This window comes from Entelurus aequoreus, linkage group LG08 (assembly GCF_033978785.1).
Source record: "Entelurus aequoreus isolate RoL-2023_Sb linkage group LG08, RoL_Eaeq_v1.1, whole genome shotgun sequence".
NCBI lineage: Eukaryota > Metazoa > Chordata > Actinopteri > Syngnathiformes > Syngnathidae > Entelurus > Entelurus aequoreus.
In genome coordinates, this window is record NC_084738.1 from 16,223,797 (window position 1) to 16,240,224 (window position 16,428).

General features: G+C 35.9%; 1 protein-coding gene and 1 long non-coding RNA gene across 2 annotated transcripts in view; both read left to right on the plus strand.

Annotated features, from left to right (window-relative positions):
- Positions 1-5,516: 5,516 nt before the first annotated feature.
- LOC133655474 (uncharacterized) lies at positions 5,517-6,184 on the plus strand. The gene is made up of 3 exons (XR_009827004.1): positions 5,517-5,637; positions 5,743-5,776; positions 6,081-6,184. It is a non-coding gene; the product is annotated as an uncharacterized LOC133655474 (long non-coding RNA).
- The window catches only part of lrp2b (low density lipoprotein receptor-related protein 2b), a 68,001-nt gene continuing 57,755 nt past the window's right edge, over positions 6,183-16,428 (plus strand). The window contains 11 exon segments of the mRNA XM_062056363.1: positions 6,183-6,186; positions 6,282-6,398; positions 6,499-6,642; positions 7,760-7,876; positions 7,948-8,076; positions 8,143-8,312; positions 12,817-13,040; positions 15,434-15,640; positions 15,713-15,915; positions 15,980-16,120; positions 16,206-16,415. Of these exon segments, the coding sequence (XP_061912347.1) occupies positions 6,183-6,186; positions 6,282-6,398; positions 6,499-6,642; positions 7,760-7,876; positions 7,948-8,076; positions 8,143-8,312; positions 12,817-13,040; positions 15,434-15,640; positions 15,713-15,915; positions 15,980-16,120; positions 16,206-16,415 (1,666 nt within the window).

The window sequence follows — 16,428 nt, forward strand, 5'->3', positions numbered from 1 at the left end:
TAAGTGTTTGATGAGCATTCCTCGACTTGCTCAGTCTTTTTTGCCACTTGTGCCAGCTTTTTGGAAACACGTTGCAGGCATCAAATTCCAAATGAGCTAATATTTGCAAAAAATAACAAAGTTTTCCAGTTTGAACGTTAAGTATCTTGTCTTTGTAGTCTATTCAATTGAATATAGGTTGAAAAGGATTTGCAAATCATTGTATTCTGTTTTTATTTACGATTTACACAACGTGCCAACTTCACTGGTTTTGGGGTTTGTAGATAGAGTATAGCATCCATTACAGGTACTTCTGGACTTCTGTTTTTGTCTCGTGTTGAATAATAACTAAAATTCCAAGGTGCAGGAGCAACACTAACATGAAAAAAATGGAAGAAGACTAAGCAATATACCTTTGTGCTTTGGAGTGTTAGGCTGTAAAATACACACGGAAGGTGTGATAAATCTCAATAATTTGGTTATGAATGGATTTTATGGGACTAACATGAGGTATCTTGAGATTGACGGGAATGTTATTGTTTTAACATAACAAATGCATAACCAAACCGTCTTTTTCATAATTTAAGAGTAGCGTAATTCCTAAAATTGTGTCTGCAAAGAGCCTTACTAAGATAATCAGGCTGTGTTTTGTAGTATTTATGCAAAAATGTATTAGTATGCTGGTGAAGAAATGCAGTGCGTGTGTTCCTAATGTTTTGTCCCTCTCATGTAGCCAAATAAGGTGCACTTGCAAACACAATAGCAAACATAAGTTGCTCAATTTGACCATGATTTTCAAAACAAACAGAGTCTGGGTGTTGAGCACAAAGCAAAAAAAAAACAGGTCCTTTTTTTTTCTTGCTGATGCAGACAACATGCCGACAGGTAAAAGTTCATCCTGGATGAAGTTTATGTAAACGAGCAAGCCATAAAAAGCTGTGTTACTCCAAGAGGACATTATTGGTTTGCTGCTGCTGGCTGTGGTCCACGGTGCATTCATCTCCATCCTAGAGAGCATCGCCATCGTTCTTGTTTTTGGACTTTTAGTATGGTTTACGTTTAAAAAGTGAAGCTTGAGAGCACTCCGAGAAAAGGTTGAGGATTCAATCAGTGATGGACCTTCCAGGTCTTCTTCGGCTTCTGTCGCTTCTTCTGCTGCTGTTTCATGGAGGTCACACTGAAACTCAGGGTAATGATATACATTTGGAAGAGTCCGTGTAAAATAAATACAATAACATAGATTCAAGAAATAATGTAATCTTCACAGTAAAATCTATTTATCATTTGGATCTTTAATAAACATTGATACTGGGAAAAAAAAAGCCAAGAAATACAATTTTAATAATTTTTTCAAATTCTAAGCACATAAAATTAGTTTGTGTAATATGTCTTTACATTTAAAAAATAATAAAAAAAAGTATGTCAAAAAAGGTTTTACTTGGACTCTTTTTTTTATTTGTCTTAAAAATGTTTTTTTTTTTTTTAAATATACTATATTTAAAAAAATCAAACACATTTTCTAAAGAATAAAAAAATATGTATTTTTAACATTATGTTGTTGTTTTTTTCAAATGTATTTTTAAATGTCGTTTATTTATATCTTAAAATGTTCCATAAGTATAACATGTTTTATTAAGCTATTTAAAGATATCTGCTGAATAAATAAATATTTATTCATAAATTTTTTCTATATAAAAATAACCCTTTTGTAGTAGCAGTAAGAAATCAAATATATTAAAAAAATAATAATAATTCAAAGCACAAATATGTGTATATTTAATAATTATTAAAATTTTGTAACTAATAGAAGTGCTTTTCTTACACTGTTATATATATATATATATATATATATATATATATATATATATATATATATATATATATATATATATATATATATATATATACAATATTTTGTACTGTATTTTAAAAAATGTATATACTAATTTTCTCTTTTAAAAAATTGGATGTGATTTTTTTCATGTAATCAAGTGTTCCCCGGTATTTATATTTATGTCTTAAAAATGTTTCATACACATTTTTTTAATTTACTAAGCACTCTAAATAAGATTTATATTAAACGAGTGAATATTCACTCATGAATTTATATAATAAAATGTTGATTAATTTAATACAGGATAGTGTTTTTAAAATGCACAATATATTTTATATTATAATTACATTGTATTATTCAATATTACATGTACGTGTATTTGTCATACAGTTTTCACACACATTTATGAATATTTATTTATTTATTTTATTGTCATAAAAAAAAGGCATATTTAACTATTTATTTATGTCAAAAAACTCTCATTCATTCATTCATTCATTCATTTTATTTTAAGCACAAAAAAAATGTTTTTGTGTTTTCAACAAATACTTGTTTTATTGTATTATTTTTTTTAAATGTATGACTTTTTTATTTTATCGTAAAACATTTTTGGTATCATTTTTTTTTTTTTTCAATATTCACATTCTTTACAATTAATGAAAAAAAGGGCCTGTATTTTTTAAATACCGTATATTTATGTCTTAAAAATATTTTACATACAATAATTTATTTAGTCATTAAAAGCTTTAAATATTTATTTTAAACAAGTTAATATTTACTGATATATAAACGCCTCCCTGGGGAGGTGTTTAGGGTGCGTCCGACCGGTAGGAGACCACCGGGAAGAACCAGGACACGGTGGAGAGACTATGTCTCTCAGCTGGCCCGGGAGAGGGAAGTCTGGGCTTTCCAGCTTAGGCTGCTGCCCCCGCAACCCGACTTCTGGTTAGCGGAAGAAGATGGTTGGATGGATAGACGTATAATTTTCCTTTTTTGAAAAATGTTGTCGTTATTCATTTATATTGTAAACTTTAGAAAGAAAAATTTATTATAGAATAGTGCTTTTAAAATGTAAATTATAGTGTTTTTAATATGCACAATATATATTATATCTTATTGTATTATTATAATTATTCACACATATATGTTCATTTGTCAAACAATTTTCACACGTTTAAATAAACATGTATTATTTATTTATTTTTATCATAAAAATAAAAATATTTTTAAATATTTGTTAATGTCAAAAAATGTTTTTGTATTTTTTTCTATGTATTTATTTTCATATTTTTTCATTTTTAAAAGTTTGTTGTGGCACTAAGAAATAGAATATATCAATGAATTTTTGGAAAACTTTAGCACAAAAAATGTTCTTTAATCTTTCTTTAAAATGTTTAAAAAATATTTTTATGTCATTAAAGTGTTTTTCTTACAGCTTTTTAAAAATGTTGCATATGTTTGAATTATATATCTAAAGTATATGTTTGAAAAATAAACACAACTCGTTCATGTAATCAAAAAGTCTGTATTTTTAAATGCTATATATTTATGGTTTATACACGTTTACTTATTTATTCAGTTATTTATTTATTAGGAGCTTGAAAATAATTATATTAATTATTTACATTGTAAAATTCTAAACATTAAAAAAAATTTAGTTTTATAGTAGTGGTAGTGATCACTGTAAAATAAAAATAAAAATAAATATATATATATAATAACACAAAAATTACTTTCAATACAATACAAATATTGTAAATTATGGGTACTTTATCATTTTAAAAGCCATATTTTAAAAAAAAAGCATTAGTTAATGTGACTCTGATTTTTGCATAGATGTTGAAGTGATTTTTATTTCATCTTGTTTTTTAAACCAATTGTAAAACAATTCCTAATACAACCTCTTTGTCGTATAAAAAGATGACACTTTGTGTGACAGTAGTAGCTACAGATCCAAAGTACACATCATGAGTTTACAATTTGCTGAATGCTAAACAGATCATCACAGTGAAGAATTAACCATCCAAAATCACATGTTTTCAGGGAGGAAACAACAACTGTCATCACAAAGTGCAGTCGTAAACATGCGGCTATAAACAGCGGTCCGGAAACATAACTGCTGAAAGTGTCTTTTTTTCTTTTTTGTTGTATGTTTGAGTTGAATGTGCAAATTATATACTGTAAACGTGAATAAACATGTGTGTTATCCCGCAGAGAGCTGTGGAAGTGGGGAGTTTCAGTGCACCAGTGGACAATGTATAAACATAGCCTGGAAGTGTGATGGAACTAAGGACTGCATCGATGATTCGGATGAGCTCAACTGTCGTAAGTATTTTTTAACCGTGCAACAAACAAAATACACCGGTAGGTCCAATCATATTAATGTTTTTTCTTCCTTTCGACAGCTTCTCCATCGTGCAGCGCACAGCAGTTTAAATGCGTTACAAGCGGTGAATGCATCGCTTTGGGTTTCGTTTGCGACGGGGAGGAAGACTGCAAGGACGGCTCAGACGAACAAAGAACATGCGGTAAACATACATAACATACATAACATACATCCGTGAACGTGAATGCATATGCAAAAGTGCAATATATTTATCTGTACAGTAATCTATCTATTTACATCTGCACCTTATTTTGTAAATGCAAACACTCTGCACCTTATTACTCTTTTATCCTGCACTTCCACGAGCTAATGCAAGGAAATGTTGTTCTTATCTGTACTGTAAAGTTCAAATTTGAATGACAATAAAGGAAGTCTAAGTCTAAGTCTAAGTCTAAATAAGTGCAGGAGGTCGTGACCTGATGGCAAGCAAGAAAATTCAGATCTGACTCCTCGATTTTGGAATCTAACAGGCGATCGAACCTGCAGCCCGGACCAGTTCACCTGCCAGGAGGGCCAGTGTATCCCCGGCAAATACAAATGCGACCATGTGAAGGACTGTGTTGACAACTCTGACGAAAACAACTGCAGTAAGTTTTCATTTTGTTTTACAGTGCTATGTGTTTTCTATAAATTCACTCAAAAATATTAATAATATTGAATTTCTGTTGATTATTTATCAATTTAATGATGTATATATTTCACAGACTATCCGCAGTGCACCGATAAAACATGTGCCAATGGAGCGTGTTACAACCACTCGCAGCATTGCAATGGACGCCAGGACTGCAGAGATGGCTCGGATGAGTATAATTGCAGTGAGTTAAAAGTATTTTCTAATCACAACAAAAGCACAGATACAAAATACCAGATAAATGTTATGTTGTGATGTTGTATTTTATTTTTTATTATATTGTGTATGTATAGTGTGCTCTTTTTCTCTCTTTTTCTTTGAAATTGTAATTTTACTGCCTTTTTTTTACCCCATGGCCAGGGAACTACAGATGAAAACTAGCCATCTGGCTAATTCTGTTTTTTTAACCATGTGAAGTCATGGTGTTTTATGCAATTGCATTGTCCCCTTTGAAATAAACTAATCTTAATCTTAATCTTAATCTTAAAATTATGAATCAGTATTTTACAAACAAATCATAACCATATAACTATAACTTTGTTGGGGCCAGCACAGTAGTACAGCACATCTAAAGAACAGAACTGTTGGATAATTGTTGTTGTTGTTGTTGTAGTCCCATTCCAAACCTGTAGAAGGCGGGAACGTGCTTTACAAATGGTTTAGTATACCGCCAATTAACTGAAGGAGAAGAAGACCGAGCTGCCGTTTTATGAAGGTTTACATTTTCAAAAAAGATGAATAAAGTAATATAAAGTTTTTCATCAAAAATGTCTCCCATATTCCTCCTTTAAGACTGGTGTGAATTGGGTGAGTAGTTTTGGCGTAATCGTCAACGAAAAGAAAACCGGAAAATGCACGCAAACCCGGAAGTTGTTAACAATTAAACAATGTAGTTTTTCATCTGTTTACCAGAACGATCAGAATCAGAATAATCTTCATTGGTCAAGTATGTAACACACAATTAACTAGTCCTTATTACTGTGCTCTTTTTGTTTAATGCAAGAAACCCAATACTAAATCAGCTTTTACTATTTCTAAGATACATAAAATGCGATTCCTACTTCATTACTTGCTTTTACAACAATAATAGTGCTTAGTTTTGATTGACACTGTCAGGTAAAAGGCCTGTTATTGTTGTTTGAAGTGGTTTCTGTTGCTAAAAAAAAACATTGTAAACACCTCTAAGTCTGATACTAATCAAAATTGTGACCACCTTTTTATTCATTGCTTTACTGTGTGTTGACTTGCAGCCAACAAGCATTGCTCCATCCACCAGCATCAGTGTGCCAATGGCATCTGCATACCTATTTCCTTCCTATGCGACCACTGGAATGACTGTGGGGACAACAGCGATGAGCAAGGCTGCGGTAAAAGGACACTGGATTCCATAAAACAAGCTGGTTGTGGACTTCAAACTTTTTCCATGTGACCCGTGCCTGTTTTTTCTGCAGTGTACCAAAGCTGTAGAGGCGATCAGTTCACGTGTTCGAGCGGCCGTTGTATTCCCCAGCGCTGGGTGTGTGACCACTTCAATGACTGCGGAGACTACAGTGATGAAAAAGGCTGTGGTGAGAACAAACAACCTAAAATACATAATTAGGAATTGGAGGAGGCCTTCCAAATTTTTCTTTGTCTGCATTGTAACTTGATGAATGGTGTTGCTTGCAGACAGTAACTCCCGAGATTGTTACCCTGGCGAGTGGGGCTGCCCCGGTTCACCAGCTTGTATACCAGTGGGGAAAGTTTGTGACGACAAACCGGACTGTCCTGGCGGGACTGATGAGACCAACTCCACCGCTCAGCGCAACTGCAGTAAGTAATCAAGGTCATACGATCTTCAGACTCTTCATTGGGTAAACCCGGCTGGGAAGAAACACTGGCTGTATGCGTGCGTCATTTTTGCAGGAACACCAGAGATCATATTATTATTATAAAAATCCTATTAAAAAACACTGGTGCGCTCGAAAACTACAAAAAATTATTGTTACTATTTATTATCAATAGTGCTCTTTCTATTGGTATTTGTATTGAACGAATGAATGAATGAATGAATGAATGATCTTTATTGTCATTGTGCATGTACAGGTACAGGTCCAACGAAATTTAGGTTGCTTCCCTAAGGTGCTTTGCATTTGCATTTGCATAAGGTGCTCCATTTGTAGTGTAATAATGTTCATTGTCATTTCTGTATTATTATTTATTTCACTAACTGCTTCTTTGCTATCACTTTTACCATCATATTTGTATATATCCTATTTGCTGATGTTGTTCTATTGTTGTTGTTGTTGTTATTATTATTTTTGTGTTTGCTGTTGTTGTTTTCTCTCTGTCTAATCCCCCTCTTTTCCCCACAATTTCCCCCTCTGTCTTCCTTTTTTTCCTCTTTCTATCCCCTCCTGCTGCGGCCCGGCTGCACCAAATAATAATATAAATCCATTTAATAAAGTCAAATACAAATAAGGCAACAAGAGAAGTATCCCACACTTCTCTTTTGTAAAGTACATTTGTTCAGCCGATATGGGCATCTACATCAACAATATGATTTGCCTGAGTAGCTGGACAAAAAAAAAAAAGGACAACTCGTCCGATGTCCTTCAAAGGCCCGAGAGGCGCCAGTTGATTATCTCTTCTTTTAAAATGTCCCTAACTTTCATTGAGCTCTAAATGAAAGTCCAAGGGTTGTCAACTCATAAACATTTTTCACAGTGGCTACTGATGTTTTGCTTATCTCAAGCCTCGCAGACACACACTTGGTGTAACATTAACTTTTTTTCCCTGCTAATCACCGCCAAATTAGGTGCGTGATAGCCGTAAAAAAACGCTCACAAAAATGATAGTGACACCCTTTGCTGAGATTAGAGGCTTTAACCTGGAAATGAGTGAGGCGGATGTATTGGTAAACTTGATTTTTTATTGATATCGCTCGCAGGCCTGGAACGCTGTTCGACCTTGAGCTGCGAGTATCTATGCCATGTGTCTCCACAAGGGGGCACCTGCTACTGCCCGGATGGTTTCATCGTCGGCAACGACAGTCGCTCCTGTGTGGGTGAGTGGAAATACATTGGATACCTGATGCTATCGTATGGTTTGGTAGTAATTGCGTCTCTTTGCATTTAGACTACAATGACTGTCAAATCTGGGGCATATGTGACCAGCTATGCGAAGACCGGCCGGGGACGCACCGTTGCAGCTGTGCTGATGGCTATTTCCTGGAACAAGGTCACGTTTGCAAGGCCAACCTGTCAGGTACTGAGGTCTTCTTATCGTCATTCAGGACACAATCTGTATTCTTATCCACAACTTGTCTTCCAGGTGGAATGCCACAGCTCATTTTCACAGACGGAGGAGAGGTGATGATGGGTGACATCCACGGCCGCTACGTCCGAACTCTGGTGCCAGCTCAAGGCAGAGGCTCTGCTGTCGGCGTGGCGTACCACAGGCACAGTGAGACCATCTTCTGGAGTGACACGTACACCAAAAAGGTCAGCCAAGATGATAATCGATCATTCAAACTTTATTTTAATGGCACTTTTCATGCACAGGCAAGTTGCAACACAAAGTGCTTTAAAAACAAGAAAACACACGCGTCCGCGTCCGCGTCCGCTTCAACCCTTGACTAACACCCTCCCCTCTCCACATCCCACCTCCCCGGATTGTAAATAATCAAATGTAAATAATCAAATTTATATACTTGCTCTTATGCTTTCTGAACTCACTATGTTCTCTGCTCGCTGTACATTTCCTACCAAGTCAGACCTACACTGTTTCAATGTCCATTTCTCTGATGATGCAATTGTTGATGACTGAAGTGCTGATATCAACCAAACCTAACACCCCCTTATTGTAAATAATGTAAATAATTCACTGTTTATACTCTGATGATTAACTTGTGTGATGACTGTATTATGCTGATAGTATATATATTTGTACCATGAATTAATTTACGTGGACCCCGACTTAAACAAGTTGAAAAACGTATTCGGGTGTTACCATTTAGTGGTCAATTGTACGGAATATGTACTGTACTGTGCAATCTGCTAATAAAAGTTCCAATCAATTCCAATCAATCAATGCACACACATCACAGTTGACAATAATAAAGTATAGCATGTCACTGAGGATTGAGGATGAACCCCACATTTGAGGTGTCCACGTTGGAGGTTTACAAAAAAATTATATAAAATGTATATTAAAATTTGGGCTGTCACAATTAACGAGTTAACTCGTGAATAATCACAACAAAATATATATTTTTAAATTGTAAACACTTAGAGTAATCATGCAATTTATTTTGACCGCACACGCTCTTTAACCTTAACCGCTTTGCGGTCAGTAATCAGATCAATGCATACGTCAGTACAAAAATGAGTGAGTAGACCCCGACCGGTGTGCTCGCTGGCGAATTTCACTCTAAAATTCAGCCTGAAAAAACTTCAGATAAAACTGTTAGCAAGTTTTGTGCAAATAAATTACATTCATTGACATAAAACGTTTAAAAACATCCTGGATGACATTCTCACTATAAAATTGCATTTGTGTACAAATATTTTGGTCTTTTCTTAGGAACATTTTAAAGGGGGTGTTTGCAACTTCCTCACAGTAACATTTTTCAAAGTAAAACAATATAACAAGAACACCAGCGGCGAGCTTATGATACCATTAGTTGTTTGACAGAACACATTTGTTTGAAAATTGTCTATATTTTTCCACAATTGCAAAGTTAATGTAATAATTTTTTTTACCAGCCTAAATAAATGATTGGTGTTTACGGCGGTCACTCACCCGGGAGCGCGTGCACACATACAAAAGGCCAAGAGAAGCAACAAACAATTTGCAGTCATGTTGTTGTTATGATAGAACATACTTTCAACGACAGCTAACGCTCGCTATCCAAATTGCTATTATTAGCTAACAACACCTAAAGCTAATGCGCGTGCGTGTCACGTACGTACGTAATTACGTCATTAGGTAGGAAAAGCTGTGAGAGGGCGGGATATACTGTAGAATTACATTGTAAAGTTAGCGCCCTCTAGACATCTGTATAAATGGTGCAAGCAGTCCTCTTAATTATGCAAGCGAGTGAAAAATTATGATTTATGAATAATCCAAATTCCAAAATATGATTAATCTGATTTTTTTTAAAAATCATTTAAAGTTAAAGTACCGATTATTGTCACACACACACACGAGGTGTGGTGAAATTATACTCTACATTTGACCCATCACCCTTGATCACGCTCTGGGAGGTGAGGGGAGCAGTGAGCAGCAGTGGTGGCCGCGCCCGGGAATCAGTTTTGCTGATTTAACCCCCAATTCCAACCCTTGATGCTGAGTGTCAAGCAGGGAGGTAATGGGTCCCATTCTTATAGTCTTTGATATTACTCGGCCGGGGTTTGAACTCACAACCAGTGTTGGGTTAGCTACTGAAAACCAGTAACTAGTTACAGTTACTAGTTACTTTATTTCAAAAGTAACTCAGTTACTAACTCAGTTACTTACACCAAAAAGTAATGCGTTACTGTGAAAAGTAACTATTTAGTTACTTATTTTTTTCTTCTTCATTTTTTAAAGCTCTCATTAATGCCCTTTTAGCCTTCATTTCAGTACTGTTATTGCACTGGAGAATAATACAATCTGTTGATCAACTTGACATGCATTTGCATCACTGAACTCTGCTAAGCAATGTGGTCTACATACAACACACAAAAGACAAAGATATTTATTTCAGGCCAGAACAAATTGACAAAACTATTTTAAATAGCTGCAACATAACATACATAAGTAACAAACAGCATAATAACCACATAGCTGTAAACCAAATAAGTACTTTAACTTTATTTTTACATACCAATGCCTAACCAGGCGTTTTTTCTCTCAAGGAATTCTGAAATTAAATCATGTCTGAAGCCCAGAACACTCAACACATTTCCCCAGTTTTAGTTTAGAGATAAGGAAATATTGGCCTGGCCCACTAGGATCCCTCTTTATGTTTGTGAACTTTATATTCTATACATTTAGAGTGATGTGATAATCAAACACTCTAGAAGTCTAGAATGAAAGAGTATATAAGAGAATTGACAGAGTGTGTGTACTATAATTCATAATAACATTGATTTTGATTCAATATTATGTTTTGAGCAATGACAGTTTGAAAGAAAAAAAACAGCTTTGCTTTATTAGTCAACATTGCAACTTTTTCTAAATAACATTTCACCTTTAAGCTTTTTTATTTCACTTTTGTTATGTTTTTGTTTATTTTAATAGTATTTTTAGAATGTGCTGTGGGCCTTTAAAACATTAGCTGTGGGCTGCAAATGGCCTCCGGGGCACACTTTTGACACCCCTGCTATAGATAATAAAAAATTAAATCTGATAAATCTATCGATAAAAAGCTGAGCCTGGCGACGCATGCGTGTTAACAACTCTCTCGCTCTCTCTGTTTCCGCCCCTCCCTCACGAATGCTGCTGCGCTCACCCCTCCCCTCCCTCCCTTCCCACACTCAGACGCACACACACAGAGCGCCTCCTCCGTGTGACACAAGAGATTCAGAAGAACGACACCGTAGCGCAGCCACAAAACACACTCAGATCTTCTGTTTCTAGTCGAAACTACATAAAAAGTAACGTAAAATAACGCAGTAACGCATCATGTAGTAACGGTAACTGAGTTACTGAATATAAAAAATAACGCGTTAGATTACTAGTTACCGCCGAAACTAACGGCGTTACAGTAACGCGTTACAAAGTAACGCGTTAGTCCCAACACTGCTCACAACCTACCGATCTCAGGGCGGACACTCTAACCACTAGGCCACTGAGTAGGTTTTTGACAGCCTTAATTAAAATATATGTCAAAATGAATTATAAATAACATAACAAATATAATAGTAGTAATACCGTATTTTTCGGACTATAAGTCGCAGTTTTTTTTCATAGTTTGGCGACTTATACTCAGGAGCGACTTATGTGTAAAATTATTAACACATTACCGTAAAATATCAAATAATATTATTTAGCTCATTCACGTAAGTGACTAGACGTATAAGATTTCATGGGATTTAGCGATTAGGAGTGACAGATTGTTTGGTAAACGTATAGCATGTTCTATATGTTATAGTTATTTGAATGACTCTTACCATAATATGTTACGTTAACATACCAGGCACGTTCTTAGTTGGTTATTTATGCCTCATATAACGTACACTTATTCAGCCTGTTGTTCACTATTTTTCATTTATTTTAAATTGCCTTTCAACTGTCTATTTTTGGTGTTGGGTTTTATCAAATAAATTTCCCCAAATAATGCGACTTATACTCCAGTGCGACTTATATAGTTTTTTTTCCTTCTTTATTGTGCATTTTTGGCAGGTGCGACTTATACTCCGGTGCGACTTATACTCCAAAAAATACGGTAGTAGCAATAAATAAAATAGAAAATAACCAAATAAAAATTAAGAACCTAAAAATAGTTTAAAATGATCAATAAAAAGCCTGATTAGAAAGATGTGCCTTTAACCTTTTTAATATTGTAATTATTATTTTTTTAATATCAATGGTCTCTGCAGTCCTGAGGCACTCTGGCAGGTGTTCCACAGGTGGGGGGCCATAGTGACTAAATGTCGCTTCACCGTGGGTCTTTGTTCTTCACTGCCATCCATGACTTGATGTCTAAAATGCAGTTAAAAAGGGTATCTATTGAAAAAAAGAACATTAGACATGGGTTTAATTGTAATTCTGGACTGTTTATATGTCAATAATCCAAAAAGTCATCAGGAATGACGGCAATGTACAATTGTGTATCATCAACCTCACTGTGGGAACTGATGCCGTCCCCAAGTGGCAGCATGTAGAGATTAAAAAGAATGGGACCTAATATTGAACCTTGGGGATCCCCACATTTTATTTCATGGGTTCCTGTGGAACATGTAAAACGATAATATCAACCTTTGCATACTAACATGCCCCCCCCCCCCCCCCCCCCCCCAGGTGTATTCTGCCAACTATAATGGAGGTAACATTAGGGAGGTTCTGACCACTGCAGTCCAGAACGTGCAGAACCTGGCCGTGGACTGGATCAACTTCAAATTGTACATATTGGAAGCCATGGTGGAGCGCATTGACGTGTGCGACTTTGAAGGAGGGAATCGAGTCACGCTGGTCGCTGAGAACCTGCAGAGTCCTCATGGCCTGGTCCTGGACCCCACAGTGGGGTGGGTTTGAATTGTCATTCTGCTGCACACATTCTGTTTGTTGATATGTTATGTTAGGGCACAAATTTGAAAAGAAATTGCATGTATGCTGTAACACTTACGCACTTGGTTCTTTGTGTCGCATACTTCTACAACAGCAAATATACAGCCCTCCCTTATTTATTGCGGTTAATTGGTTCCGGACATGACCGTGATAAAATAATTCACGCAAAGTAGGAATTATTCATTATAAATCAAATATCATAACTAGAGCATAACAAAATATTTCTGACCTTCTAAATATGCTTTTTAACATTGTGGGAGCCATGTAGACACAAATTACTTCCCTTTAATCACAGTTACACTCTTTTAATCCAATATAGTAATGCTACCTGAGGCTGAGCCAATCAGTGGGAACGAGACTGAACAACGTGCTCATACTGGTTTAGTGTCCTCTAATGGCCAATACTAGTGTAGTATTGACTAGTCATTTACTTAGCCATTCATGTGCTTGAAAATGTTTAATTCAGGACCCATTTTTTTTAGAATATGCTTTAGAACAGGGGTCGCCAAACCGTCAATCACGATCGATCGGTAGGGTCCCAAAGAGCCCAAAAATTGTAGAAAAAAAAAATTAATATGAGACGTCCTTCAGTGAGACCTCCACTGGCCAATTGACTGGTAAACAGGCACGCATTTTAACCCCTGAACACTGAACACGCTTGCACACCTCTGTCTCTCTCTCTTCAGCCTCAGATCCCGCGGCCATCTGTGGCTCGGGACTCGATTGTCATTGGCTCTAGGCAAAAAAAAAACAAGAAAACAGCAAGAAACACATTGAGAAAAAGCCTAAATGTTGACATCTGCCAATAACAATGACACAAAGCTTTAGAAAAATAAAATAATATCCCCCAAAAATCTGCGATGTGATCGCAAAGTTTGAAGGACGATGTGGCGAGGCACGACTGTACAAGCATTGCAATTAGGAGTAATTCATTTAATTTTCTGTTGTAATAATTTTTTTCAAACTTTATTTATTTCTCTAACTCATTTGATTTATTTTAATTCTTTTTTTTTAAACTTTTGCTTCATTTTAGTTTAATTACATTTTCAGATTTACTTATCTAATAATAATTAATACAATTTCTGGATTGTATAATTTTTTTGTAATCTTCCATCTATCCATCCATTTTCCACGGCTTGTCCCTCTCGGGGATACAGCCAGATATTTTAATTTCATTTATTTAAAACTTTTGATTTAAATGTGTTATCCATTGTATTGTATGTATCTGTTTAAATTAATTTCATTCTAATTTAATTAAATTGTCAGATTTATAATTATTGCATTAAAAAATCTGATGTATGGTAATTTTATTTTCTAATTGAATTTAGAGTAATGTAGTTTTCGAATTGAATTTAATAGATTTTTGATAAAATTAAACTAAAGTAGAGATGCCAATAAATGCTTTAAAATGTAATATCGGAAAATATCGGTATCGTTTTTTTAATTATCGGTATCGTTTTATTTTTTGTATTTTTTATTTTTTTTATAAATCAACATAAAAACACAAGATACACTTACAATTAGTGCACCAACCCAAAAACCTCCCTCCCCCATTTACACTCATTCACACAAAAGGGTTGTTTCTTTCTGTTATTAATATTCTGGTTCCTACATTATATATCAATATATATCAATACAGTCTGCAAGGGATACAGTCCGTAAGCACACATGATTGTGCGTGCTGTTGGTCCATTAATAGTACTAACCTTTAACAGTTAATTTTACTCATTTTCATTAATTACTAGTTTCTATGTAACTGTTTCTATTTTGTTTTACTTTCTTTTTTATTTAAGAAAATGTTTTTAATTTATTTATCTTATTTTATTTTATAAATTTTTTAAAAAAGGACCTTATCTTCACCATACCTGGTTGTCCAAATTAGGCAAAATAATGTGTTAATTCCACGACTGTATATATCGGTATCGGTAATTAAAGAGTTGGACAATATCGGAATATCGGATATCGGCAAAAAGCCATTATCGGACATCCCTAAACTAAAGCTTCGTCTGTCCATTCATTTTCTACCGATTGTGCTGGAGTCCATCTTAGCTGCACTCGGCGGAAGGCAGAGTACACCCTGGAAAAGTTGCCACCTCATCGCATTCATTTTAAATTATGTTTTCTTTCATGTTTTTAATATTATTAATAATAATAATACCAGATTTAAATAAAAAAAAAAACTAATTTGTAGATAACTGCTTTTCAGAAGAGGGGTAAAATTAAAAACCTTAGTATGAGTTCATTGTTATTAAAATATTTTTTTATACAATTTTTATGAAATTGTGTTGCTTGTGATTGTATACTGCATGTCCAGAATGGCACTTTTGACTATTTGTTTTTGTGTGTGCAGTTACATGTTCTTCACCGACATGGGCGTTAGCAATAAGAACATGAAGCTGGAGCGGGCCTTTATGGACGGCAGCAACCGTGTGGAGCTGGTAAAGACCAGGCTCGGCACGCCAACCGGAATTAGCGTTGATATAATCACAAAGAGGGTCTACTGGTCTGACAGCCATTTTGACACCGTTGAAACTGTCACTTATCATGGTTTGGACAGGTAACAATTATTTTTTGTTGAGAAGTTCATCGTTTGCTGTGTTTGACGGCCATTGTGTGGCGGTCCGTGCAGAAAAGTGGTCCTCAATGGTGGAACCCAGTCTCCACATCCTTTCGGCATAGCTGTATTCGAGAACCACGTGTTCTTCACCGATTGGACCAAGATGGGGTTGGTGAGAGCCAACCGCTTCAACGGTAGCAACCCGGCGCTCCTCTTTCGTACCGCCAAGCGACCGGGCCATGTGGTCGTCTCCCACTCAGCCCTGCAGCCTGTTGGTAAGTACACAAACCTCCGAAGTCGAACAGTGTTTGGCTTGACTTGATCGACCTCATCCGACAGTGATGAACCCCTGCGGACGGCACAACGGCGGCTGTCAGCACATTTGCGTCCTGAGCCACCGCACAGACAATGACGGTTTGGGATACCGCTGCAAGTGTCGCCACGGTTACGACCTGGAATCAGACTTTCACAGTTGCTTCAGTGGGGAATTACTACACTTCTTTTTCTATATTCCTCAAGAAAAGTGTTGGGTAGTACACGGTTAATCCTATCTCTTTGTAAACAGAGGTAAAGCACTACTTGCTGGTGGCCTCCACTGTAGCCCTGCGAGGGATCCCGCTCACCGTGTCCCTCCAGGAAGACATCACCCTTCCCCTCACAGGGCTCGCCTCGTCTTTTTCCGGCTCGGCTGTAGAGTTTGACGGGCAAGATGAGGTTCTATTCTACAACGACAGGTCGAGAGGCCTGATCTATAAGTCCAACCTCAATGGCACCGGTGAGAGTTGATG